Source organism: Agelaius tricolor, unplaced genomic scaffold (genome assembly GCF_023055355.1).
Source record: "Agelaius tricolor isolate 1412-34295 unplaced genomic scaffold, bAgeTri1.0.p SCAF_5, whole genome shotgun sequence".
NCBI lineage: Eukaryota > Metazoa > Chordata > Aves > Passeriformes > Icteridae > Agelaius > Agelaius tricolor.
Window position 1 is genome coordinate 39,059,196 of NW_027269265.1, and position 25,087 is coordinate 39,084,282.

General features: G+C 42.2%; 1 protein-coding gene and 1 long non-coding RNA gene across 14 annotated transcripts; one reads left to right on the forward strand and one right to left on the reverse strand.

Moving 5' to 3' along the window:
* The first annotated feature begins 81 nt into the window (after positions 1–81).
* Positions 82–24,288, forward strand: ATG13 (autophagy related 13). 13 transcript variants are annotated; one of them, XM_071427434.1, is made up of 19 exons: positions 84–439; positions 3,522–3,597; positions 5,934–6,015; positions 6,899–6,979; positions 7,609–7,728; positions 8,333–8,379; positions 8,941–9,081; positions 10,123–10,163; positions 10,702–10,798; positions 11,144–11,242; positions 11,970–12,060; positions 14,393–14,491; positions 15,627–15,737; positions 16,844–16,977; positions 18,147–18,264; positions 18,989–19,066; positions 19,366–19,482; positions 19,949–20,098; positions 21,289–24,288. In XM_071427434.1, the coding sequence occupies exons 3-19, from the start codon at positions 5,947–5,949 to the stop codon at positions 21,364–21,366; spliced, it is 1,671 nt and encodes a 556-aa protein (XP_071283535.1). In that variant the 5' UTR covers positions 84–439; positions 3,522–3,597; positions 5,934–5,946; the 3' UTR covers positions 21,367–24,288. The 13 variants fall into 13 exon arrangements, with proteins under 13 accessions (XP_071283538.1, XP_071283535.1, XP_071283533.1 ...); XM_071427437.1 differs by lacking the exon at positions 3,522–3,597 and having other exon boundaries at positions 82–439; positions 18,147–18,231; XM_071427432.1 differs by lacking the exon at positions 3,522–3,597 and having other exon boundaries at positions 5,889–6,015.
* LOC139590188 (uncharacterized) lies at positions 8,807–18,121 on the reverse strand. The gene is made up of 2 exons (XR_011679268.1): positions 17,576–18,121; positions 8,807–16,622 (listed from the first exon to the last, which is right to left on the reverse strand). It is a non-coding gene; the product is annotated as an uncharacterized lncRNA (long non-coding RNA).
* Positions 24,289–25,087: the final 799 nt, after the last annotated feature.

The following is a 25,087-nucleotide window of genomic DNA, read 5'->3' on the forward strand; positions in this document are numbered from 1 at the left end:
GGGCGGCTGCGTGCGGAAAGTGCCGCTGCGGACACTCAGGCACCTCCCTTCTTCCCTCCCTTCCTCCTTCCTTCCTTCCCCCCCCGCCCGCAGCGGATGAAAACAAACAGCGGCGATGGCGACGGCGATGGCGGCAGCGCGGCGCAGCCCGCGGCTCTGAGGGCAGCGGCAGCCCCGGCCCGGCCCCCGCCGCCGGCCGCGCATCCCCGCCGGCGCTGACACTCGCGGCGAGACCCCCGAGCCGGGAACGAGGAGGAGGAGGGGCGCCGGCCGGAGCCCCGGAGCGGCTTCGGGGCTTGGAGGCGGCGGTCGCGGCCCCGGGGCCGCGGGGCTCTCCCCGTGCCCGGTTGGGGCGCGGAGGAGGCGCCGGGGCGCGGCGGCGGAGCGGGCCCCGCACGGGATGAGCCGCCGCGCCGCCAGCACTGCCGGCCCCGCGCAGGTACCGCGGCCCCCGCAGGGCAGGGCTGGAGCTCCGCGAGCCTGCGGGAGGCCCTTCCAGGGGAGGGGGCTGTGATGTGCGTCTTAAACCATTGGCTGCGGGTTCGCGTCTCCGTTTTACTTTGCTTCGCTGCTCGTGGGGTTCGGTTCCAGACAGCCGCGTGTCGGCTGCGATTCGTTTTCCTAACGACTGGTGGCTGTCAGTGGAGCCTGGGAAAGATGTGGCCCGCTGTAATCTCAGCAGGTGGTCATTTCAAATCAAAATGCTTCACAGCCTGTTGGAAACGGTGGAATCTGAGACCGCACGCTCCATTTTATGGTCTTGTATAGTCTTCCTATGAGACGCGAGTTTGTGGTATGCTGGGAAAGAGCAGGGGTTTACAGGTGGTCGTATCTTTCTTTTTCCTGCGGGAGGTGTGGCTCTCAGGGCACAGTCAGAGTCGTTCCCGTGGATTCAGTGGGAGCAGAGACATCTTCCATGCCAGTGAATAGGTAGAAAAGGGAATCTTTGGACTAAGCCTACAAACTGCTTACTTACAAATCCCAAAAGTGATATGACTAGGCACATACCAAGGGGGAAAAACATGGCAAATTACTGCCTTAGCTGAAAATTAGTTGGCTGTCCAAATAAAGTTTAGAGCATCTCCAAATTATTGCAGGACTGGCCTGACCTGGAGGACCCTTCCTTCTTGTGGCAAGAAATAAGTCTTTCAGATGAGCCAGGCTGTCTGTAGATGTCCAGAAGGATCATACAGGATCACTTTATTTTGCTTAAATGGTATCGTATAATCTTAACATTTCTGAACATGGGTTCAAACAATAGTTGAGCACTGGTGATTGTGTTGGTGATTATAGTGCAGGGTATGTAGAAGCAGATTCTGGTTTAGTCTGTATACTTTGGCTTGACAAACAAACTGAGAGGATGGACCTTTGGACTGATACCATTTTTAGACCTTAGGGAAGTACAGAATGTAACTGTTGGTCAACAGGAATTACTTAATATTGTTTCTAAGTCAGTGGAGCTGGCTGTTCTGGCTTTAGTAAGGTATTTACTAAGCTGTGGAGTTATTGGTTAAAAAGTGAATCTGTTTCCTGATGAGGTGGAAAAATTACCTCTTTATCAGTCAAAACTTGAGCATATAGTGAACTACAGAGCCTTTGATCACATCAGAATGTTTATATTATGTGAAACAGTTTTTCTGCTATTGAATTTATTCTATTCTGCTATAGAATTTAATATTTTCTTTTTAAAAAATCCACAAACTTTAAAGAATGAGAGTGTCACACCTTCAAACTTAGAACTGTTTGCTACTTCTCCCTAGCTTTCTGACTAATCTACTAAGAAGGCAAAATGGAGATTAATTTTAAGTAATTGTAGGATACTGGAGTTTGACTTGCAGGCCCAGTCTTGAAACAGAGCACTGTGTTTATGAAGATCTTTATATAGTTGCTTATTAGTGTGCTCAAAATACGTGCTTGCAGTGAAGCTTCTTGTTCATTGAAGGGAGGACCTGTTCCAGGAGCTCTTAAAACCTTCAAAAACTTCCATGTGCTTCTTGTTTACTGCATGATTCAATGAGGCTTTTCTGAGCTTCTCATAGGACATCCTTGGAGAGTCAATTTGGTCCTGTATTTAAAAACAAGTTCTGGACGAGTGGTATGGGCAAGGAGTGCAGTCTGCCGCGCACAGTCCAGTAACTGGGAACGAGGATCTGGGATGAGAGCTGTCCACAGCCCTCTCCTTACAGCTACACCCACTCTGCTTTCTTCCCTCTTGTCTTTTCAGTTTCACTCTAGCATAAGAACCATGAGTAATTATTTTGTGTTGATGAAGGTCTGGTTGAAAAGAAAGCAAGATAACTTTTAAGTTGTAGCAGCCATGGCTCAGAGAGAAATATAGGAGATGATGGAAGCAGCCTCTATATGCTTTCCCCAGCAGCAATAATAATGCCTGGTGTGTGTCAGGTGCTTCTGCTCCTTTCCTGTTTCTGTAGGTGTCAGAGAGATGCACTGGCTCAATTCCCGTGCATGGAACACGTAGTGTAATGCCGGTGATCCCCGCTGTTGCCATACAGCTGCTGTGTGCCGGGTTACGGGTGTCTGCCGCCCGCGGGGCTGCTCTCGGCTGGGGGCACGGCTGGGAGCACGGAGCAGGGCAGGGAGCACGGCGTGCCTGTCGCTGTAGTTCCTCTCGGCTCTGCCGAGGCATTAAGGGGAGGGCTCTTGCAGTTCCTTGCATGATAACAACGAACAGCGCCATCACCTTATGCTGATGTGTCCTTCTCCTCAGAGAAGGAGGGTATAAATAGCAGTAGAGTGTATAAGGCACAACATTTAGATGTTAAGCTGTTGGATAAAATCTGTCTCAACCTTGGGAGAAGGAATAAGGATTTAGTCAAGAGAACCACATGAGGCAGTTCTCCTTTGCTGTTTCTGATGTTTCTGTTCAAGTAAAGTGAAGACAAAGGCATATAAATAAAAGCAACAGTATAAAAACGGCTGTTGAAGGAAGTGGGAGACAAAGCAAAAAGCCATATGGAAAAGATGCTTGCTGCATCACGTGCTGGTGAATATATCAGTTTACTTAAGGGATTACCTGGTTGAGGGGAGATCAATCATCTGTATTTTTCTAACCTAGACCAAAGGTTATTTCCCTCTAGTTGTTATTCAGTGTAAAATGAGCCTGTGTTATCCTTGAGTTAAGCATAGGCTGTGCAGTAGCACTTAACAAGGAGCCGTGCTGGCATTGCAACCTACTGGATGTGAGAAGTTGATTGAGTTTGGTGGAATTCAGTTTAAAAAATTTCCTTCCTGTTCAGGTCAGCTGTGACAGCTAACCTGAAAGTACCAAAGAATTTTTGTAAAAAAAAAGTTTGCTGTAATTCTAGCTACATCTTAACTCTTACCAAGACTGATTCTAAAGGTGAATACTGTTCTAAGCCTTAGAAGGTCTCAGGCAATCACCAGAGGCCCTCCTACAAAAAATGAAATGATTATTGGCTGTCAGATAAGAGCCCTTAGACATTTCAGGAGGTGAGTTCCAAAGTCCCAGTTTTCCCATGAAATTATTTATTCCTTTCCAGGAAACCTTGCCTGATACTTTCTGCTCTACTTTGGACTCTGGTGGGTTAACTGTTGCTGGCATTTGGAGCTTGAGAGGTAACAGTATGAATCTCCAAATGTTTGATGAATGTTACAGGTAGTTTCAGATCTTCCAAGAAGAATCCCAGTTCGCTGCAGCAGGGCAGAGCCATGAGGCTCTCATTTTTTTTGAACCCTCTGGTGGTTGTTTCTCTCCTCTAGAAATATTTGGGTGATCAAACAAATTCCTGTACTGCACATGGAGCCATGCTGATGGTCATCTTTGTTTCCTTTCCTAACAGACCAGTGAGCCTAACACCTTCCATTAGTCCCCAAGTACCTTGAAATAGTTGATATCAGAAGGTTTTTTTCAGCCTCAAAAGGCAAATGTGGGTGTTTTGTTTGACAGCTCTCCCATAATATCAGGATATATACTTCCTTGAATCTTTCTGCAGGGGTCACATATCACTTTTCACATTCAAAGGCAGTATGCTTTTGTTTGGTTGGTTTTTTTTAGTTTTTAAATGTCAGCATTCTCTTTTCTGAGAAAAACATATTTTTTAATGCAGTATTTTATTGCCAGGTTTGTCAAAGATCTCAGGTCTCCTCAGCCCCTACAGTGCTGTACTTAATTAAGTCAAAATAATAATAACAGGTTGTTCTTGCCTGGGGTTTTGTTTGTTTGCTTGTTTGGGGGGATTTGTGGTTTTTTTGTAGTGGTACACGTGTGTACTAAAGGGTTGGGGTTTTTTAATTTTGAGTACTGTATCAAGCACTTTAAATGCTGCCTTCCTTTTGCACCCCCCACAGTGGAAAGGATCTGTAATCTGTCTAGTGGAGGTAAAGGCAGGGAAAGAAGGGATAACAGTTTCAATAAGGAGGTTAAAATATCCAAGGGATAATTTGAAAACGCATCTGATGTTGAATAATTTTTGTTGTTAGTTCTCAATTTAAATTATAATTTGTAATGAGAACAGTACAGCTTAAGGAGATGTGGTATGAATGTAGCCCAGGAACTTTCAACTATACTCTATGTCCAGCTTTCTTTTTATAGAGTCATTCAGAAAGCAGCCCTGTTCTATATAAAATGCTCTGTAAATTGCAGTACTCTTATCTTGCAGCCCTTTTTGATTGATGCTCCTAAAGCATTGGGCTTTACTGTCATTAAGTGTGATATTTTAAATAGAAGTATTGCATGTGCATGGTCATGAAAGATTCTCTATTTGCTGTGTGAACAGGGCTATTGGCCCTTTTGCCCTGCAAGCTTTCATTTGCATAAATAGCATACCTTGCTGTAAGTTCAGTCTTTGCTTGATGACTGAACGCTGAATAACGTTGTGCACAGAAGCTGCTCGTACCCCTGACCTCAGCTGGCCGGCATTCCTGCGAGGAGCAGCACGTTCTTTAAATACGGGATGTCTGACAAGCTGCCTCAGGCTGATTAGCTGTCCCAAAACTGCAGCAGGGCTAGGAGTGAATTCATGCTTTGAAGGCTTACACGGAAAAACTACGAGTGCTGCTAATTAAGGCGTTCCTCCCCAGTGGTCTCTATATGATTATTAACTTACGTGTGAAGAAACTGAGAGACAGATGAATTGTGATTTATCCCAGGCCATGTGACATGATGGTGACAAAAATAGGATTAGTGCCTTGCCCTGCCCTGCTTCAGACGCTGTGCAAGTTCATTGTGTTCCTAGAAACAATTGTATTTTGAAAAACAAGGCAGTGTCAGTGTGAAAGCTAAGTATGTATTATCAGAGCTTTCAAGAGAAGTGAACAGAGGATTTTGGTTTATTTCTTGACAAAAATTTATCTTTTCACTTGGTTGTAGATAAATTTTGTAGCTGTATAATTTTTACTTCATGTACTATTTATTGAAAGTAAATAAGCAGTGTAGCCTGTTCCAGCAATGGTTTATTATACAGATTTCTGCTGAAATACCACTGAAATGCTGTTCTAAGAATTTCAAGCTCAAGATAGCAATTTGGCTTGGTTTTGACCAGTACTGATAGCTGAAGATACATTATTTCTGAAGCAGAGGACCTCCATGTCTGATGGTTAGCTTGGCATAAAATGCAGTCATTGTGGTGTTGGGGTGTTCTGGTTTTGTTTGTTTGTTTGTTTTGCTTTTTTAAATTAAGCTAGCAAAATTGAAGAACTTGTACTGAGTTTTAATTGTGAGCCTTCTTTTTTTTTTTTAAATTTTTTGATATTTGCACTGACCAGATAAACTATCAATGTGCATTTATACCGCACATCACATCCCAAAGCTTTTAGCATGTTTGGATTTTGACAGGTAGAGCACTTTGGTATTTATCATTTCTTTTGAGATGGCCTCTAATGGCAAAAATATTTTGAAATCTAAACAGAAAGCTTGAAGAAGACTTCATTCCCAGACCTGTGCTGTATTTCAGATTGCCGTATGCAATGGACACTGATCTCAGTTCCCAGGACAGGAAGGACCTGGACAAGTTCATCAAATTTTTTGCTTTAAAGGTAATTTTTCTCCTTTGGACAAATGCCTCTTCTTCCTTGTTTAAAAAATGCCACAAAACAAATTACATGGTGTGGCTAGAGTAACAAGACTGAGGTTTGGGTTTATTGTTTTTTTGTTTTATTTTGTTTTTCTGAAGAAGAACAAAGCAAGAAGGGCTGATGTCAAATTTAAGAGATTCCTGAGAACAACTAGAAAAACATATTTTCCCCTTTTTTCTACCCTCAAATCCTCTTCCATCCTCCAGAAACATCCTGCTTTAAAATCAGCTGTAGGCACTTCACACCTCTGTCAGCTTTGGGTTTCTAGCAGCATGTCTAACCACCAGCTTTTAGGTAGTTTATCTCTGGACTCCACTCTTTCAGCCTATCTAAATTTTTATATTGCATCCAAAAACAATAATACCAGAATGTTCTTTTGAATGATGTTGATATGTAATTATAAAATTTTGATATGTAATTATAAAATTTGGCCTCACTTCATACATAGGTGCAAGCAGATAATCTGACAATGGCTTTGGTCTAAATAGACAGATTCATTTGTCTTTAGTTTAGTTGTCCAGGCCTCAGATATTTTTGTAAATTTTTCTGAATTTTCTATTAAAAACTGCAAATCCTGATTGCAAAATTGACTTTGTCTCTTAGTCTTGTTACAGAGAAAGGTCAGCCTAAAATGATTTTCTTTCTGAAATACATTTGCCTATTACATGTAATAATTTAAAGTTATTAGAACTGAAGAACAGTGTAGCAAACTCTACTTCTCTACATCCTGGTCAGCCCTTTCATCTTTTTCACTTGGAGCTTGTGTAGCTCAGGCTCTGAACTGAGGCTCAGAGCTAGTGCTGAGCCCAGAACATCACTAAGTATCCTTTTATTTCTATTCCAGACAGTACAAGTAATTGTCCAGGCCCGACTTGGAGAGAAAATCTGTACCCGCTCATCATCCTCCCCAACAGGTTCTGACTGGGTAAGGTCTTATTTTTTAAAGCCACTCCATAACTCTGTGTGTGTGCTGAGAACACCATGTGATTATTACAGTCTTGTGCAGACAATAATAATTATTCACAGAGTAGGTACTACATGTAGTTATGGTTGTTGGTGATGTTGTGGGGGGTTGGTGGTTGTTGTTCACATGCAGCAAATCACTCTGGACTCTTACTGATGAAGAGTAAGAGAAATAATGCCTCTCAGCAACTCCTGTTAGCTAAGGCACATTTCCAAGATCTGCTTGGGGGTGGGGTGATGAGTTCTTATCTGTCAGAAGTTTGCTACTCTGCAATTCAGGACGTTTTAGTATTTGGCTTTAATAAAATTGAAAAGACTCAAGATACTCTGTGGATGAAGATAGGACTGAAGCGAGGGAAAAGGAGCATATTTTTAATAGCAGGAATAAGAAAAACGTTTGAATTAGCAGCCAAGGGAATCTTTGTAAATATGAAAAGCTTGAACCCAGCTGGGAATTTTCTGTTTCATAAATATTTCAGTGGACACTGACCTAGTATGTTATATATGGGTCTGTGAGCCTGTCTGAAATGTACCATCACACAGTTTTTCAAAGAAATAAAAAAAAATGGAACCATCTCTTTGATTCTGCAGTTCAATTTGGCAATCAAAGATATACCAGAGGTTACTCATGAAGCAAAGAAAGCCCTGGCAGGACAGCTGCCCGCTGTTGGACGGTCTATGTGCGTGGAGATTTCTCTCAAAACCTCAGAGGTGAGAACTGAGTCAAAACAGATGCCCTTTTTTTTGTTTGTGGGGTTTTCTGCCTGAATCTTAAGTCAACTGTTGTTGTGGTGTGAAGCCCACAGCTGCTGCCTTTGGTCCAGCAGCAAGGGCCAGATGAGCCCAGGCACATTCCATCCGGTAATATTGGGATCTTATTCCAATAAACTATGAGAGCTCCTGCCCTTTAATCCAAGACAATGTGAGAATATCTAAATTTTATTAAGTTAAGTGCTATGCTAATGAAATGAAATGTATTGTTTAACAGAAGCAATTCACTGCAAAAATCTGAGGCCAAACACACAAATGACGCAGCAGAAAAATCTAAATTTTTTAAGAAAATTAAATTCTTAAATTTTAAGAAACTAATTTCTTAGCCCATTAAGAACTTAGGCATTCTGAAGAAGGTATTCCCTCAGGTGATATAATTGTGCAGGGACACTACCAGTGCACCTTTTTCTATCATTGCATCACAAGAAAGTGCAAGCCAGGAGACAAACCATTGAGAGGTGTGGCCACTGCTGATCACTAATGAGATTTGAACAGGTCTGTGTTCTGAAATGAGCCTTTGTTTGCCATCTTTTCTCTGACCCAGGGGGACTCCATGGAGCTGGAAATTTGGTGTCTGGAAATGAATGAAAAGTAAGTGCATTCTTTGTGTTTGTAGTTCTTAGCTGATGCAATGGGCACATGTGGTTAATCTGTGGTGATCCATGAGCACATACTGGCTGTGTGGCCAGGGGCACTCCAGAGGGAACTCTTCTCTTTGTCTCGAGCAGCAGTCAATCTCTTTAAACACCAGTGTCAAGAATGAAAACTAGTAATTTAATTCCTTCTTCATTCTTCCATTACAACTAGTAGGTTTCCTCAGATACAAGAATTCGTAGTCTCAGTAATGACAAATGTTTTTCATATTGAAAAGGTGTCTCTGTTTAGTAGAAGGCTGCATGGCATTTTTCAGCAATTTCTTCTACAGCAGGTAACTAGGTTGAAGCAGGATGCTTAGCTGGTTGGTCAGTACAGGTAGCCACACTGGGGCTTTATTTATCATTTTGGCAATAAAATTAAATAACTGGCCCAGAGTAATTTTTATTTTAAATAAAATAAACAAAAGCAATTGCAAACCAAAAACAAACAAGAGCCCCAAATCCAGGCAGCTTAGTTGTGGACAAAAGACTAATTTTTTTCCTTTGTGTTCTCTAGGTGTGACAAAGAAATCAAAGTTTCATACACTGTATACAACAGACTTTCTCTATTGCTGAAGTCTTTGCTTGCTATAACCAGAGTAACTCCAGCCTACAGACTCTCTAGGAAACAAGGCCATGAATATGTAATATTGTACAGGTAAAGCAAAAATTTCCCATTTGAAATGCAAACAGAAGAGACTAGACTTGCACAGTGTAGCTGCAAATGTAGTTAAAAAGGGATGAGCAATAATAAAATCAAATTAGTTTTATAGAAGTACTACTGATCAGTGACAGAAGAAGACTTTGGTCTGTGTATCACCTTTACTTGAGCCATTGAAAGAAAAGCTAAGCATAGGCTGTGAAGTGTTTGCCTGCCACGTTAGGAAGAGTAAAAAAATTCTACATGCAATCCCTTAAATTGCTTACTAGCCCCCAGTTGTTTGGTGTCTGGCTTGTGTTTGATAAATGGCTCTCTACATTGCACATAACTGCAACGTGTACTTTTGCAGCATAGATTCAGACTCTCTCCTGTTACTCCATTTTAAAGATGCATCCTCAATTTCACATCCTGTAGTTTTTGCAGTTTACTCATCCAAATACTGGGTTCAGCTCTGTTTAGCCTGTGAGTCTGACTGGTTTGTAGTTCACAGTTGTCTTCCAGACTCTGTTTTTGGCTGTTAGAAAAGTCTTTGACATGTGTGCATAGCTAATTTATATGATTGTAAATTTCAGGTTTGTTATCGTTTGCACAGCTGAAAACTCAAATTCCAGCCATTTTCACTTTTTTGCCTCCATTGCTGACTTGGCACGTACTTAAGAGCAACTCTTACAGCACAGTTAACCTCTTATGTTGTGTGATGAGCATCAGCTTTTAGACTCAGACCTATCTGTGAAGTTTGTATCACATCACATTTTTGCTCTGAACTGTAGACTTAACCACAGAGGCTTAAAAAAATTAAAGAGAAATTCCTGATTGGACTACCATTTTCTCTTTCTCCTTCATTTTACATGACCTGTTCTTCTTCTGGAGCAGCTGTAAGGTTTTTTGAGATGGGCATTCCAGCCATTTATTTTGGGCTTTTTTTTCCTGAAGAGTAGTTCCAGCCTTCCAACTCCCAAAATTAAGTAAGAAATAAGGATATGTATAGCATTATGTCCCAGCTGGATCTAACAGCTTTTCTTTTTCCTTTTCCTTCAGGATATATTTTGGTGAAGTCCAGCTGAGTGGCTTGGGAGAAGGTAAGATTAGACAACACACAAACAAGAGCAGAACTGTGTTTCATTCTGACTGCCTTTTGGTTACTATTCCCCAGTGTCATAGGGAAATTCATTCTGAGGCTTACATATGCTTTTTGTCTGGCTCTGCCAGTGCAGCCTTGTGTCACAAGGTGACAAGTATAATGGTAGTACTTGGACAAAGTCTCGGGTGACTGCCATTTTAACTCTAGTGATACAGAACTGAAATAAGAATACAGAATTATGTTGATAAGGGGCAGGACTGGTAAAGGAGATCATGATCTACTGAGGAACAAGAAGCACTTCAGAACAATATTTTAGACCAAGAAGCCACGAAGCAACATCAGAAGTCTTGCAAGTGAAGCCTACCAGCAAGGCAACCTAATGCACCTGTTTTGTTATGGGTTCTATGTGTGTTTTTGGGGTTCACATTGCAAGAGATAATGGTAACACTACTGAAATAAGATAATGTAAACTCAGAATAAAAAAGTGTGGCACATAAATAATCAGTGAAACTGAGAATTATTCCTTAACTTTACAGGTTTCCAGACAGTCCGTGTTGGGACAGTGGGTACCCCAGTGGGCACCATCACTTTGTCGTGTGCCTACAGAATCAACCTTGCTTTCATGTCAACCAGGTGAGAAAATGTGATCATGCCAGAAACTGTTTTACAATAATTTACTCTTAAACCCCTCATGTTCTGAGCCCCCAAATCTTTCCCTTCTGCTTATCCTTTCCTGCTGAGATTCTCTTTCATGAGAACGCTCTCTCTCTTGCTTAAGCTTGCAGCAAGGGGAGTATTTGGGTAGCCCTGAGCCAGGCTCTAGAACTCCAAATTGTTGATGCATGCCTGGAGTCACAGGACTAAATTGTAAAGATGCTCTGATCCCATTAATAGACACAAGAGTTTTCTGTGAGGGCACCATGAATTGGAAAGAGTAGAGAGAAAAAGCCAGTAACACCATTGCTTGTTGCCTTGCAGACAGTTTGAGAGGACCCCTCCTATCATGGGGATTATAATTGATCACTTTGTGGACCGTCCCTATCCCAGCTCTTCACCCATGCATCCCTGCAATTACAGGTGAGAAAATACTGAGTTGAGGTCATGGGCCATGGTAAAGGCATCCATTATGCCCAAATACAGAGCCTTTTCCATTCTTTGTTGACAGCATGGGAAGGGACACTGGAGAATTAGGGTCAGTAAATTGGCACAATTAAACATGTGATGAAGGGTTACATTTTTCTCCTCACATTGAGATGGCTGAGTGCAGCAAGCCCCAGTATTTTCCCAAATTCTTCACAGAAGCACTTGGACACAAAGGATGTTTAATCTTGGCTGCATTCAGGAATTTGAAAGTGTAATGGTTAATCCTGATGCAGAACTACATGTCTAGATGCTGCATCCCTGGATATTTCCACTGGGGGAAGATCAGTTTAATTTCTCTTTGGAGATGAGAGGTTTGCCTTCTCTAAAATGAATGTGAGGGCATTCAGGTTTGGACCAGTGATGTTTGACAATGGTTGTGTAAACACCAAAGCCAGCAGCACTAGCTTGTATAAGAAAAGCGTTAGTTAGATACACCTCTTATTTTACATGGGGTAAAAGACAAACATCCGAGGAAAACTCATGTTTTCCCACTTTGTTTTCCTCAGATCTGGCAAGCAGATGAGAGTCCTTCATAATTCTCCTTTCAACTACACCCAAATACTCTCAACCTCCCTGCAGTGTTTGTCCCAGTGTGTTTTACTATTTGTTTGTTTTAAGGAATATTTCTGGTTAGAAAACTTGTTTTTTCTTGCTGCTTTAGAGCTGGTGAGGACAATGGTGCAGTATACCCCTCAGTAGAAGATTCCCAAGAAGTGTGTACCACATCTTTTTCCACCTCTCCTCCATCTCAGGTAAGAGAAACCAGGCTCTTTTTACTTCTAGATAGAACAGTTGCTGTAAGAATAGTTTGCATATTCCTACATCAGCTGTTGTGCAAACAGAAATCCTCCTGCTGCTAATTAAAATTTAATGTGTGGGTTATTTATGTCATTACACTCTTGAGTCTTGAGTAAAATCTATTGAAATTAGATACTAATTTCAACAAAATTCCAAGGGCCTAGAAAGACTGAATTAAAAGAGCCTGTTCCTGTAGCTGGGTTGAGCTGTGCTTGAAGAGGACAGCAGTGTGCTTACACATTTACACATTTGCATACCAATACTGCAAGAGGAGGAATTCAAGACATTGATGCCAGGCAGCTTAAGTAGGAGTAAGAGACTGACATAGAGAAAGAGACACTGAAATACCAGGGAAATGCTAGAGAAAGACAGAAAAAAGACAAAAGCTGTATTTATTGGACCATTAAAATTTGTTGGGGCAGCAGGAATAAGTATTGGCAAAAAAATTGCCCATGCAAATTGCATTTAAGTTTCAATTCTAAAACAAATAACTAATGGTTTCCTTTTGAGTATAAAACCCCAGAAACTCCCACGTTCTTTTACTGTCTTATGTATGTGATTCCACAGTTCTGTGTTTTGAAGATGGCCAGAGTTGCAGTTGTCTATTGCTTTAAATATTCAGGATTGCCCTGCCTTGTTGTCCAGCCAAGCAGATGGCTCTACTGACCTTTAAAGACAATCCAAAGACTCTAAATCTCTTTCACTGTCAATGTGAAACATAGAATGAAGTATAATTGGAATGCTGTTCCAAACGGAAAGAATTTGCTATGGGTCTTTCTGCTGCTTCAGAGGAATTAATATGCCTGGTTTAGCAGAATGTATTCTCCTTTATGAACAAGCTAGAAATGAGCTTCTCTTAGGAAGTATTTCTGTGCCAAAGTGATTTCAGGCGACCAGGCATCAGGCGATGTTGAACTAATTAGTCAGTACTCACGGTAAGTCTGATGGAATAGAGCTTTTCTTATTCTGCAATACAGAGTTCAGGAAATTAGTTTGTGGCTGAGTTGTGTCCTGTGTTTTCCTAAAGTGGGGTAAATACAAAAGATTTCATAAGGAAATTTCCACTGGCTTGCTTGTGCCAGTGTTACTTAACAGTAGTAGTGTATGTAACTATATTGCAGTTGACATTTCTGCAGGCGTCATGAAGCTTTACTGTCACTGAGGGGGGAAAAGCTTTATGAAACCACATGAACCTTGAGGATTCACATAAAGTATGAGCCTACATTCTTGCTTTTTCTGTGGCTCATGGTTGCCATATGCTGTGCCCTTATTTGTAAAGCAACTGCCAGTCTTTGTTACCACAGTTAGAATTGTAAGGTTGCCTTGGCTGAGTGGACTTTAAATTAAAAGGGAAAGAAGTAGTTTTTTTTTTTTCTCCAGCTTTCTACATGTCCTGTGCAGGTTAATGACTAGGAAAATACTAGGAACTGTGTGATTTTGTAGGCAAATATTATGAATCTCTGCCTGCCTTCTCAGTAAAAGTGAGGCCTAACCTCTGTGATACAAGAAAATAGTTGTCACCTTTTTTGTGAGCTTGTATGTCTGCATATGTGTGTTGTGAAGCAGCCCAAAATTCAGGAGAGTCTGGCCATGGGTAATACCCAGAAATGAAAGCTGAAGCTTTCCTCAAACTGAAAACTATTGCTAGGAAAATGACTGTGGGAACGAGGTTTGGTTTGCCCTTTGTGCATTAGCACCCTCTGTGAGACTGTACTCTGGAGTTTTGCTCCTGTTGATGGAGTTCCCGCTTCACATCAGTGTCTTTGAATTGCACTGTAGTCTGGGTCACCTTATTCTCAGGGTGCAGCATGGACCTGCCAAAATAGGACCCCTCAGAAAGCTGGAGGATAGAAAGTATGGATGGATGGAGAGTGCTGAAATACAAGTAATTTGTAAATTTAAAAAAAAAAAAAGAAGTACTTGACTTTTTCTGCATCTGCTCAGCTTTCTTGCTAATTCGCTGGTACCAATTATAATTAACTGTGGAACAGAGTCTCTGCCAGTTACTTTCTGTCAGGGTTTACTAGAGTCTAAAATATTACCTGTGTTCAGTGGTTCACTCAGATTGAAAAACAGTCAATTCTTTACAAAATGAATGTGCTTCTGGCAATACTGAGATTTCTGCTCTCTGTGTAGGTGTGGCTGCTGCAGCCAAAACCTCTTCACTAGCATTCAGTTCATCCAACTCTTCATAATTCCTCTCTGAAGTCCTTCTCTCTCTCTTTCTCTCTCCCCCCTCATTCTCTCTTTTCCTTGTTTCCTCTGTTTGTCTGTGTCTATGCACAGTGTGTTTTTACTGTCACAAAGGCACATTTTCAGACCCCTCCTCCTGTGGTGACGGACACCTTGAAGGTCCCAGTGATGGGGCTGGCCTTTTCCCATCAAGTGAGTTGTCAATAGAATATGCTGTACATGGTCAGAATAGAAGTTCCGGCAGGACAAAACGAATACAGGAAAATACAAATTTGACAATGTGGAGTGTTTGTTGTGCATGGGAAAGACTGGTGAACCCACAATGAGCCAGACACTTTACTGAGACTGGCTTCTTAAATGCCTTTGCAGATGAAGGTCTCCTAAAGACAGGACAAGCACCCCTAAAAACACAACAGCTGTCAAGGATTGTTAGTGAAAGACACTAGTAAGGCACAATTCTGAGTGTTAACAGCCAATGTCCCTAGAACCTGTATAGTCAATAGAGCTCCACTCAGCTGAACTAGCCTCATGTGAATGAAAGTACTGTTCCTCATTTTGATACTTGTAAAGGACATCAGCTTTGGAGCTGCTGGAGCTCACACTGAGCTCTGGAAGAAATACTTATCTTGAGGTCAGGCAAGTCTAAACAGGAAAGTTGTATCTAACCTGACTGGGTAGATTTCTGCCTGGGATGTATAAGGAATTTCTCCTGGGTTTCACTGCTTCCAACACTTAATTCCTAGAGCAATCTCACAAGGGTTAGCTTCCCAGTTCTCTTTACTGGGCACATTTATGGGACCATGTATTCTTTCACTGAACAGGTGACCTATTTGAACAGGTCTGGAAGATGAGCTGTTTTAATTTGCAATGGAAGTAGGTTCAAACAGTTGATAATGAAGTTGTTTTGGGATAAAAAAAATACTAAATATTTACTCTTCAGTAAGTTTACGATGGCATTCATGTAACCCACTACACCAGTATTCAAAGTAGGCCTGTAGAGCAGAGCTTCCCTGAGACTGGATGTCAGCCATACCTTGCACAGCCTCCTCCTACATGTGTAGGAGGACAATCTTGTTTTCCTGTCAAGGCTCAGACTTAGTCCCCTGGACTACTGTCAAGTAGTCCTCATAGCAATAAGAATTTTTTAGAATAACCTACATTATTGATTTCAGTGAAAATCTAGCATCCTTCTGCCAGCCTGAAATGCTGTGCCTCTGACTTTTCCTGTTCCTTCTTCAGTGACTGGTGATTATTCAGGCTGTGGGGCATTCCCCTTCCCTTTCCTCTCTCCTCTCCCTTTGCCCTTGTTTTTTCTCTTCTTCCCTAGCTTTCCAGCTCACGTCTTTCCTATCAGCCTGCTGCCCTGGGAGTTGGATCAGCTGACATGGGGTATCCTGTACTCTTTGCTGGTGGCTTGAATGCTGCACACCCTCACCAGGTACTTGTAGAGAGTAGAACCAGCATGGCTGGTATTGCAGCCATTTGTGTCACTTGTACACCTGAGAGAGGCATTGAAACTAGTGCTTGCATTGGTGTCCTGTCTGTCAGGAATGGAAAGAATATAAAGTAAACACAGAGAAAGCACAACTTCCACAGGAGTTGGGAATTGGCTCCTCAGCATCCCTGACTTTACTGGGGTATGGGGTCTTGTGGAAAAACTATGCCAAGAGAGCAGACACCAGACCTGTTTGCCTGGTCTGCTTGTCACTGATTCCAAACGTTGCCTGTTTTACAGAGCTGCTGCCCCTGTAGCTGTCCAAGCGCAGTTCTGTAGGCTAGACATAGGATACACTGGCAGTTCATACTGACATAGTTGTATTGGTTCATCAGAAAAATAAGCCAAGTTGACAGAAGTCTTTTTCTGCTTGTGATATTGATGTTGCACCAGTTTTGCTGACACAAATGTTAATAAAATAAAAACATTTCAGTTGGAGTGGTCTTACAGTGAGCATCTAATCCAACATCCAGTTCAGGGCTGGCCAAGTTAAAGCCTGGTATTAAGGCAATTGTCCAAATGCCTCTTAAAACTGGCAGCTTGGGGCATTGACCACCTCTCTAGGAACTGTTCCAGTTTTTAACCACCCTCTCTCCAAAGAAATGCTTTCTAATGTCCAGCCTCCCCTGGTGCAGCTTCAAACCACTCCCATGCGTCTTATCACTGGATCCCAGGGAGAAGAGAGCAGCACCTCCTTCTCCACTTCCCATTCTCTTGAAGCTGTAGGAGCCATGGGCTTGTAGCAAGGGGATGTAAGGTTTTTTTCCTCCATTCCTCCCCATGAAGCAGAGGACTTACAGCCAGAAAACTCTGCAGTGTAAAACAGGCCTGAAATGGACATTAGAGTAGAAAGGGAGTAAAAAGTGAGTTTGTATTGTGATAATACACTCCTACATGACATCTCTCTCAGGCTTATAGGGGCTAGAGTCCAATCATATGCCAAAACCCCCACAACTTACGCCCAGTATAATGGAAATCTACTCTTTATTGCACTGTGGTTTTGGTTTGATTTTGAGATTTCTTAACTTGACTGTTTCTTTCTATCTCAGTTGATTGGTCCAGGCAAAGAAGGGGGAGTTCCCCCAGTTCCTAGCCAGCCAGCGCATGGCACTCAAGCTGACCATGAGAGGATGTGCACCCCACTGGAGGGAGTCCATTACTCAGCAGCTACTCCTTCTAGCAGGTGGGTTGGTTTTAGATGATCCACCACTTCTGCTAACCCACTTATAAGCCTGTTAAGATAAAACTTTTTGTTTGCCCTTTTTATTTATTGTTTGTAGCATAACTATTGTCTTGTCATTCCTCAAATCAACTTGCAGATTTCTCTGATTGGGGCTTTTTCAGCCTTACTCCAAACAATGATCTTGCCCATCTATTTAAACCTCCCAGTCTATGTAATATTCTTCTTCTATGTAATATATCTTCTTCTATGTCAACTTTATTACCGATTTTATCTTTTTTTTAATCTTTCTGCTGCTTTTGCTTATTGTAAAACAAGATGCAGTAAGTTCAAAAATGAGTCTTAAATTCTCTAGACTTAATGTGCATTGTTACCAAAGCCAGTTGTAGTTACCATAAATCTGTTCACCATTTTAGTAAGAAACTTTAGGCACAAAGTTATTTAAAAGGAAACAATGCAACCTCAAACTGTCCTAAATCAACTCCCTCACATCTAATTAAATCCTTCTGGTTTTTTGATCACTGTATTTATTTCTTGAGAAATCTCTCTTGGGGTCACATAGTTGTGAGTCACAGAGAACTCTGGGGAAACCAAAACTCACTTTCCTGGGTATACTTGAATGGTAATCCTCTTCAGTCCTTTCTAGGTAATCCTCTTTCCATGGGACAAAACTATTTTTTTTTGTTTTAAAGTTCTGAATACCTGTGGTAGGAAAAAACCCAAAACAATAGGTCATGGAAGTACCTAATAGCTATGGAGTGAATTAATCATACTGGGAGTGGCTGTTGTCATGTACCAGATCTGCTGCATTTGTGAACTGAGTGACAGATATAATGGGAGATCTCTCACCTCCTGAGAGATCTGTGAGTACCATGTTACTGAAAAATAGTAGTAATGAACAGGAATTGCTGTGAACACACACAAGTTAAAAGCCCATTTCCCAGAAGAAAAGCCTATTTCAGCAACTTTATATTCAACTAAATAGTTTTTGTCCAGCTTTAAACAAAAAAAACCTAATTCCACAAGTGTCCACTTTCCTTTTGTGCTCCTGACTGAGGAGGAAGGTATGATACGAGGACAGATTTCTGTTGTCCTTCTTCCAATACTAGGAGTAAACCAAGAAAAATGAAGGCGTCTCATAAAAAACCTAATTATGTATTTTCCTCCCCCAGTGAGGACACAGAAACAGTATCCAACAGCAGTGAAGGAAAGTGTGGCTCCCCACATGACCTTTTGGAGACCATCTTTATCCGGAAGGTGGGAGCTTTTGTCAACAAACCCATTAACCAGGTAATAGGCAGTAGATCTTCTCAGAGAACACCATAATACCTTTCTTTTCCTGTCTGTTCATACATAGAGGAGCAAAAAGCACCCCAATGCCAGGGCAACCTCAGAGACTCAGAGAGTGCATATTTCTGCCTGCTGCATTTCCCTACAAGTTGTAGTTTTGCCAAGGTGTATTTTGTTTTTCATAAAATCCTCTTGGGATGTGACAGCCATTGATTTGCCAGCACCCTATTTGAGAATAGAAGACTTGGTACTCCACTTGGATCTCAGCAATGATCTGCAAGTACCACAGATCCATAAACTAGGAAAGCTGATAGCAAGCCTCCTTTCCTTGAAGGAACATGCAGTAGACCAGTTCATCACTAGAAGCAAGCATTTAAGTTCAGCTAGGGCAGCTTAGAGATTTGCTTGGCTCCTAGGGCTGCAGTTGTAGGCCTTTTGGATGAAGGAATGAGAATTGTTTCAATTTGTAGCAGTTCATTAATCCTTGCCTATATTATACAAGATGTGTATAGAAGCAATCCCATCTCAAGATATGTATCTGCATTAGGTCAACAGAGTATCATCTTTGGATTTCATGCCTTTTAAATGAGGTTGTCAGCCTCCTGCCTAACTGCTGACGTGATTTTGGGCTGTTCTTAGCTGGCCTGACAAAGACATTCAATATCCTTTTCATGCCTGGTAAGCAGAGCATCTTAGTGAAATTCTGTTTGCTAAATCTCCTCAGGTGACCATGGCCAACTTAGACATTCCTTTTGCCATGTTTGCTCCCAAGAATGTTGAGCTGGAAGATAACGACCCCATGGTAAGACTCTTCCAGAGGTATATGTGCCTTCTCAGCATCCCTTATGCAAACATACATGCTATTCTCTGCCTTGAATACACTTTGGTTTTGGACAAAATAACTAGCTATTCCGATTTGTTTGCTTTCAAGAAGTCTCCTGTGTTGAATCTTGGGCTCTGTAGACATGCAAATAACAGCATGTGTTTGTTGCCCCTGCTCTAGTTAATGTTAATTGTCCAACCTAACTGCCCCCACACTGCCAAAGCACACACAGACATGACTGTAAGATCACTACTCACCATCTTTGATTTCTTGGGCAGGTCAATCCTCCTGAATCCCCAGAAACGGAATCTCCTCTACATGGCAGCTTACACTCAGAGGGCTCCAGTGGCAGCAGCACAGGGAACACCCATGATGACTTCGTTATGGTCGACTTTGTAAGTGCCCCCATCAGAGCTCTTACACCTGCACCTTAGGTGGGCTTCATGTTCTGGTGTGATGGCAAATGATCTCAGAGTATTTTCAGTGGGAGTGGTAAAGACACATCATTCACAGTACCATACTCTAGGGCGTGACAGTCCCAGAACTGCCAAGACACTGGTACCAGGCATCATCAGCTACAAATTAAATACCATTTCAGTTCTCTACTAACATCTGGGCTTGGCATCCTCTCTCTTAGCACCTAAAGGAGCTAGATTCCAAAGATATGTTCTCTTCCAACTGCTCAAGTGCTATTCTGATATCAAGTGATATTGGCTGTTCTTCAGTTATTTAATATGCATTACTGCAGCAACAGTCATAATGCCGAGATGTTTACTGATAGCAGGTAACAACTTTACCTGAGATTGTAACAAAAGGGAAGCCAGTGTCTCTGGGAATTAACAGCAGTGTCTTCAATTGTAGAAACCAGCATTTTCAAAAGATGACATTCTTCCAATGGACCTGGGGACATTTTACCGTGAATTTCAGAACCCCCCTCAACTCAGCAGCCTCTCCATTGACATTGGAGCACAGTCCATGGCAGAGGATTTGGTATGGAATCCTGAAATTTCTGTATGTGGAAATCATATGTACTTTATAATGCTCTCCCTATTCCTAGTTTGAAAAAAGTATCTTCATAGAATTGTAGAATAGTTTGGGTTGGAAGGAACCAAGGTCATCTAGTCCAACCCCTCTGCAATGAGCAGGGATATGTTCAACTAAATCAGGTTGCTCAGCCCCATCTAACCTGGCCATGTTTATTTCCATGGATGGGGCATCCACCACTTCTCTGGGCAGCCTGTTATAATTTTTCACCAGCTTCATTAAAAAATTCTCTTATCTAGTGTGAATCTACTCTCTTTCAATTTAAAATCATTGTCCCTTGTCCTATTACAACAGCCCCTGCTAAAAAGTCTGTTCCCATTATTCTTAAAAGTCTCCTTTTAGTACTGAAAAGCCAAAATAAGGTCTCCTCAGAGCATTCTCATCTTCAGGTTGAATCACTACAAGTCTCTCAGCCTGTCTTAACAGGAGAGGTGCTCCAGCTCTCTGATAACTTTTATGGCCCTCCTCTGGACCCACTCTAGCAGGCCCCATGTCTTTCCTACACTTTTCAGAAGACAGAGTTTTTTTTCCTATACTTTTCAGAAGGGAGTCCATCACTAATATTTTCCAAATAAATGCAGATTTGTTTCTGATACACCTGAGCCTCTGAAACCAGTGTGTTTGTCTTGAAGCTGAAGACTGCTGCAGCATGCTTGCTCTGGGTCACTGAAACCCCCCAAACTAATCCTGCCTCTGGGTTGTCTCACTTGGTGGCAAACCAGGCCTGACTTTGCAGCCTGAGCAGAGTTGGAGTTCTGGTGTGGCTGGTGAGTCACATCTGGGTGAGCACTCTCTTAGGCTCTCTGGCATTGTGCCACACTGTGGAGAAAAATGAAAACCAGAGAGCAGCAAGTGACTTGATGAAGGCAATGATTTGAGTGGGTTATTGTGGTGCAGCTGGTGGGGATTACACAAGGTGAGGCCCCAGTGCACCTCCAGTTCCTGCAGAACAAACAGGCTCTGGGCAGAGTGCCCTGCTCAGGGTAATTTCCTGGATGCTGCCAGAGGGCTCCTGCTTTTGTGCACGTAGAAAGGTGAGCCCAGAGCATTGGTGAGGGATTGCATGACTGAGAAACAGATTTTTTTCCTAGTGTGTTTAAAATTTCCTTCTGTCTGCTGTGAATGAACCCTGATCTACATTTTTCCTTACCTTCCAGGACTCATTACCAGAGAAGCTGGCAGTCCATGAGAAAAATGTCAAAGAATTTGATGCTTTTGTGGAAACCTTGCAGTGAAGCTGTTTCCCAGTTCTGATGCAGCAATTCTTCCTCCTCAAGGCATCCTGGAGAGGACATCAACAAATATTTCTATCGCCCCTGCTCTGCCTTTTGTTCACATTGACTAGTTCCCTCCATCAAGTGAGCTTTCTTTTCTCTCTTCAATGACAGATATGGCTCATCTGCTGATTCTCCTCAACTTTTCCACCACATAGTTCTGGACCGCTTTTCCTGCTCACAGTCAGTTTTAAGACTTCAGTAGGGACACAGGAAGTCAAACCCCAGTGTATGGAAACTTACTTTCTCTTCAGTCTGTGTTCTGTATGGAGGGGCATTGTGGAAAGTTGCCATATGCTTCCTCCAAGGGTCCTATGGTGCAAGTTTCCTAGGTAGAGCTTCTTGCTAACAGACTTTTTCCTGCAGTCTCTGATCCTGTTAGAGCATAGAAAGCTTTGGCTTATTTCCAGGGTCTGTGAGTTCAGCAAATTCAACTGTTTGAAGTCCATTCCACAGAACTGGGCATTTCATCCTGACTTCAGAGTGCGTGCTTGGAGCACAGGGAGAGACGTCAGCTTTGGGACCTGCATAATTCAAGTTACCTTTGTTTGGGTCTCTACACTGTGCAAGGCCCTCTGTTAGGTGGCTGATAGGCAGGAATGAAACTACAGGAATGCTTTCCACATTTCCTTCCCGAGTGCACTGACACTCGGCCATGCTGAGTTTAACAGTGTTGACTGTTGGCAAGCCTGCACGTAGCAGCTGTGATGATGCTGAATTCATAGTCTCTAGTTTTGAAACATAACTGTAAATACTAGGAATCCTATTTCTTTAGGGTTATGTAACTAGGAGTCTTAGTCCAAGATTTTTTCCTCTAATCCTTGCAAACCTTCCTGCTTTATGGTTAATAGATGATCTTAAGAATTAAAAAATATTTATTGCTTTTAAAGAAACCTATATTTAAAAGATGTTCTGTTTTCATGTTATAGTGCGGGTCATTCTGTCCTGATCACTGCAGAGAGCAAGTGTGCCATGGAACCCTAGCCAGTGAGGCTAGTCTCTCTTTGCAAGAAAATATCAAAGATATTTATTTTCTAAGACAGACTTGATTAATATTACACTCTGTTTGGGGGACTGTGTGTCCATTACATCCAGCCAGGGCTCACTGATAGAATGAAATGCACACGTCAGTGGAATGGAGTGGCAGGGACTTGGTAAAAAGCTGTCTCCTGATAGGCATGGATGAATTTGTAGTGTTCTTTTGCCATTCAGAAGGCAGCTTCTTTAAAGAAGCACACTTTTTTGGGAAGCTTATGGTACTTTTTAATCAGCTGGCTTTCGAGTAGCTGAAATTTTATTTTTGTAATAATCCAGCCACTGACAGTGTGACTGGCTGGAATTGCTCTATGGGTGATTTGGCTGTTGCATGTCTTCTGCCTCATGTAAGGATGGGAGGAGAAACAGTGACACTAAACAGAAACTTGGATAAGGTGGGGTTTCTTGTGGTTCTCTCTCTTCCTGCCCCGTGTAACTAGAGTGTGCAACTGCAAGACCCCTTACTGTCCAAAACCACTTCTTTTCCCCCTAGTTTCTTTTAAGTGGAGTTGTGTTGCTTGAGCACTGAGAAACCATCTTAATTTCCTCAGAGTGGCTGAGTAACCAGCCTTCTAGTTGGTGCAATGTGGCAGCTTCAGCTTAGCTGCATTCTTCATTGGAAGAGATTGCCTGCAGCTGATGAGGGAACCCCAGCTCCACTCTGGGACACTATTTCTGTGTCACTGCTAGAGCAAGGAGCCAAATTCAGAGCAGCTTACTATAAGGCCAGAGCAAAGCAATGCTTTGAAGTTTATGAGTATTTTTGTCGAGAGATGTGTTTGGTGGGAGGCCTTGTAAGTTCCAAAACTCCAGGTAAGAGCTTCATTGAAGGAAAATTACCCACCAGAACCTTTTTATTTTACTCAACTGATTCAACTTCTTAGCAACCTCACATGGAAATTGCTTTGTCCGTGCAAAGTAAGATGCAGAAACATTTAAGAAAGGTTCCAAGATGAAACAGTTTGTAACAGGACTTCAGTTACACAGGCTGTAACAAATACTTGATACCCATCCAAAAGCCACCTTGTTTCACAGGTGGAAAGGGTCACAGAAGGGTGCTGGAACAAGGAATTAAATGGATCAACTGCCTCTCACCTGTGCTCAGGAAGTTGGTCTGCCACTTTGTAGGAAGTAGTTCATAGGTGGTTGTCAAGTTTAGTCTCTGAAGTGATACAATCTGAGCTGCAGAGCAGCAGAGATGAGGCAAAGGGCTGGTTCACACCATATGAATAGAGAACAGTTGAGGTTGAAGTTCATCTAGCCAGCACTCCTGCTGTGCTCTTCTGCTGACAAGCTGTGGAGCTGGCAGGGAGCACTGCCATTCTTGTTAACCCCACCCAGGAGGTCAGGGCTTGTACTTGTGCTCCTTCATTGTTGGAGTTCCTAACATGGCTACAGCTCTCACATCTCATAAGGCAAAATGGCATTGTGGCACATATTCTTCTCTTCAAAAGGCTGGAAAATTGCCTATATAAGCTGCTAGTGTTGAGCTGGATGGCCACAGCAATAAGAGAGTCTCCAGGGCTGAGTTACCTGCCTCTTCTCTGGAGTGTCTTCAGTTTTAACACACAGTTGCTACATCTAGGCTCTGAATTCCCTGACCACTGCACAAATGCTCTGCTTCAGTAAAGACCTAGCTGCTGCTCTGGCCTGCCACAGATTGTGTAATGAAGGCTGTTTATTTTAGCAGCTCTCTGCTCTGCTGAATATTAAGGACAGTATCTATGTAGCTGCTGATTTACAGATACTTTGGGTGGAGGGGAAGGTTCCTCAAGTGTATTATTTTGGAAAGTCTCCAGTGTACTTCAAGTATTCAAAGAATTTCCAATAAAACTTTTGTGTAAGCAACACTCTGCATTTTTCTGTGTACCAACAGGTCTGGGACAGTCCCAGGCTCATGCTTGTTTTCCTCCAGGAAAAAGGAGGGTTAGGGGCCTCTCAGTGAATGCAGGACAGAGCAAGTTGCTGCCTCTGTCAGAGGGCAGAATGGACTGGTGCATTATAGTTGGAGAGGTCAGTGGGATCTTGCTGAGATCAACCTACTGGAAGGACAGTGAGGGACAGACAGAACAGGTGCCTGGAGGTGGGAGGAACAGTCATACAGTGTTTGACCCTGCTGACCTCACCATGAACTGGGAAACAAATATTAACTGATCTCCAGAGGAAAGGGGTGGGAAAAGGCAGAAAAAATTACCCAGAAAATTTGCATTGTACATGGTTGCTACATACTTAAAGAAGCATAGGAGTGTTTTTGAGTTGACAGGAGAGATAGCAGAGACTAATAAAATACAGAAAGAATAACCAAACTTAACAGCTGCATTCTAGTAGTGGTAAAAGTTAACCCTGTATAACACACAGTGCCAGGTATGGTGCCAACACCTTCCCTTTAAAGGAAAGACAAGATTATAAAAATCCATGTACTAATAGCAACTGCTGATTTAAGCTTCAGTGTAAAGGGTGTCTGGTTGTTATAAAAAAGACACAGTGGATAAAATTACATGAATGGGGGGAAAATAAGAGAAAAATTACTCTGTGTATTAGAAGCTTCTATGAAGGGAATATTCCAGCTTGGGATATAAGGATAACTAATAAAAGCAATCTTTTCTTAATCACATCTTCAGAAGGTAACACAGTAAACTGGGCATAC

Bases quoted from the DNA above. Each gene is read 5' to 3' on its own strand.
- ATG13 (XM_071427434.1), top strand. From the start codon at position 5,947: ATGGACACTGATCTCAGTTCCCAGGACAGGAAGGACCTGGACAAGTTC. The intron at 18,265-18,988 runs GTAATAGGCAGT...AAATCTCCTCAG, and splicing joins TCAACAAACCCATTAACCAG to GTGACCATGGCCAACTTAGA. The intron at 20,099-21,288 runs GTATGTGGAAAT...CTTACCTTCCAG, and splicing joins TATGGAATCCTGAAATTTCT to GACTCATTACCAGAGAAGCT.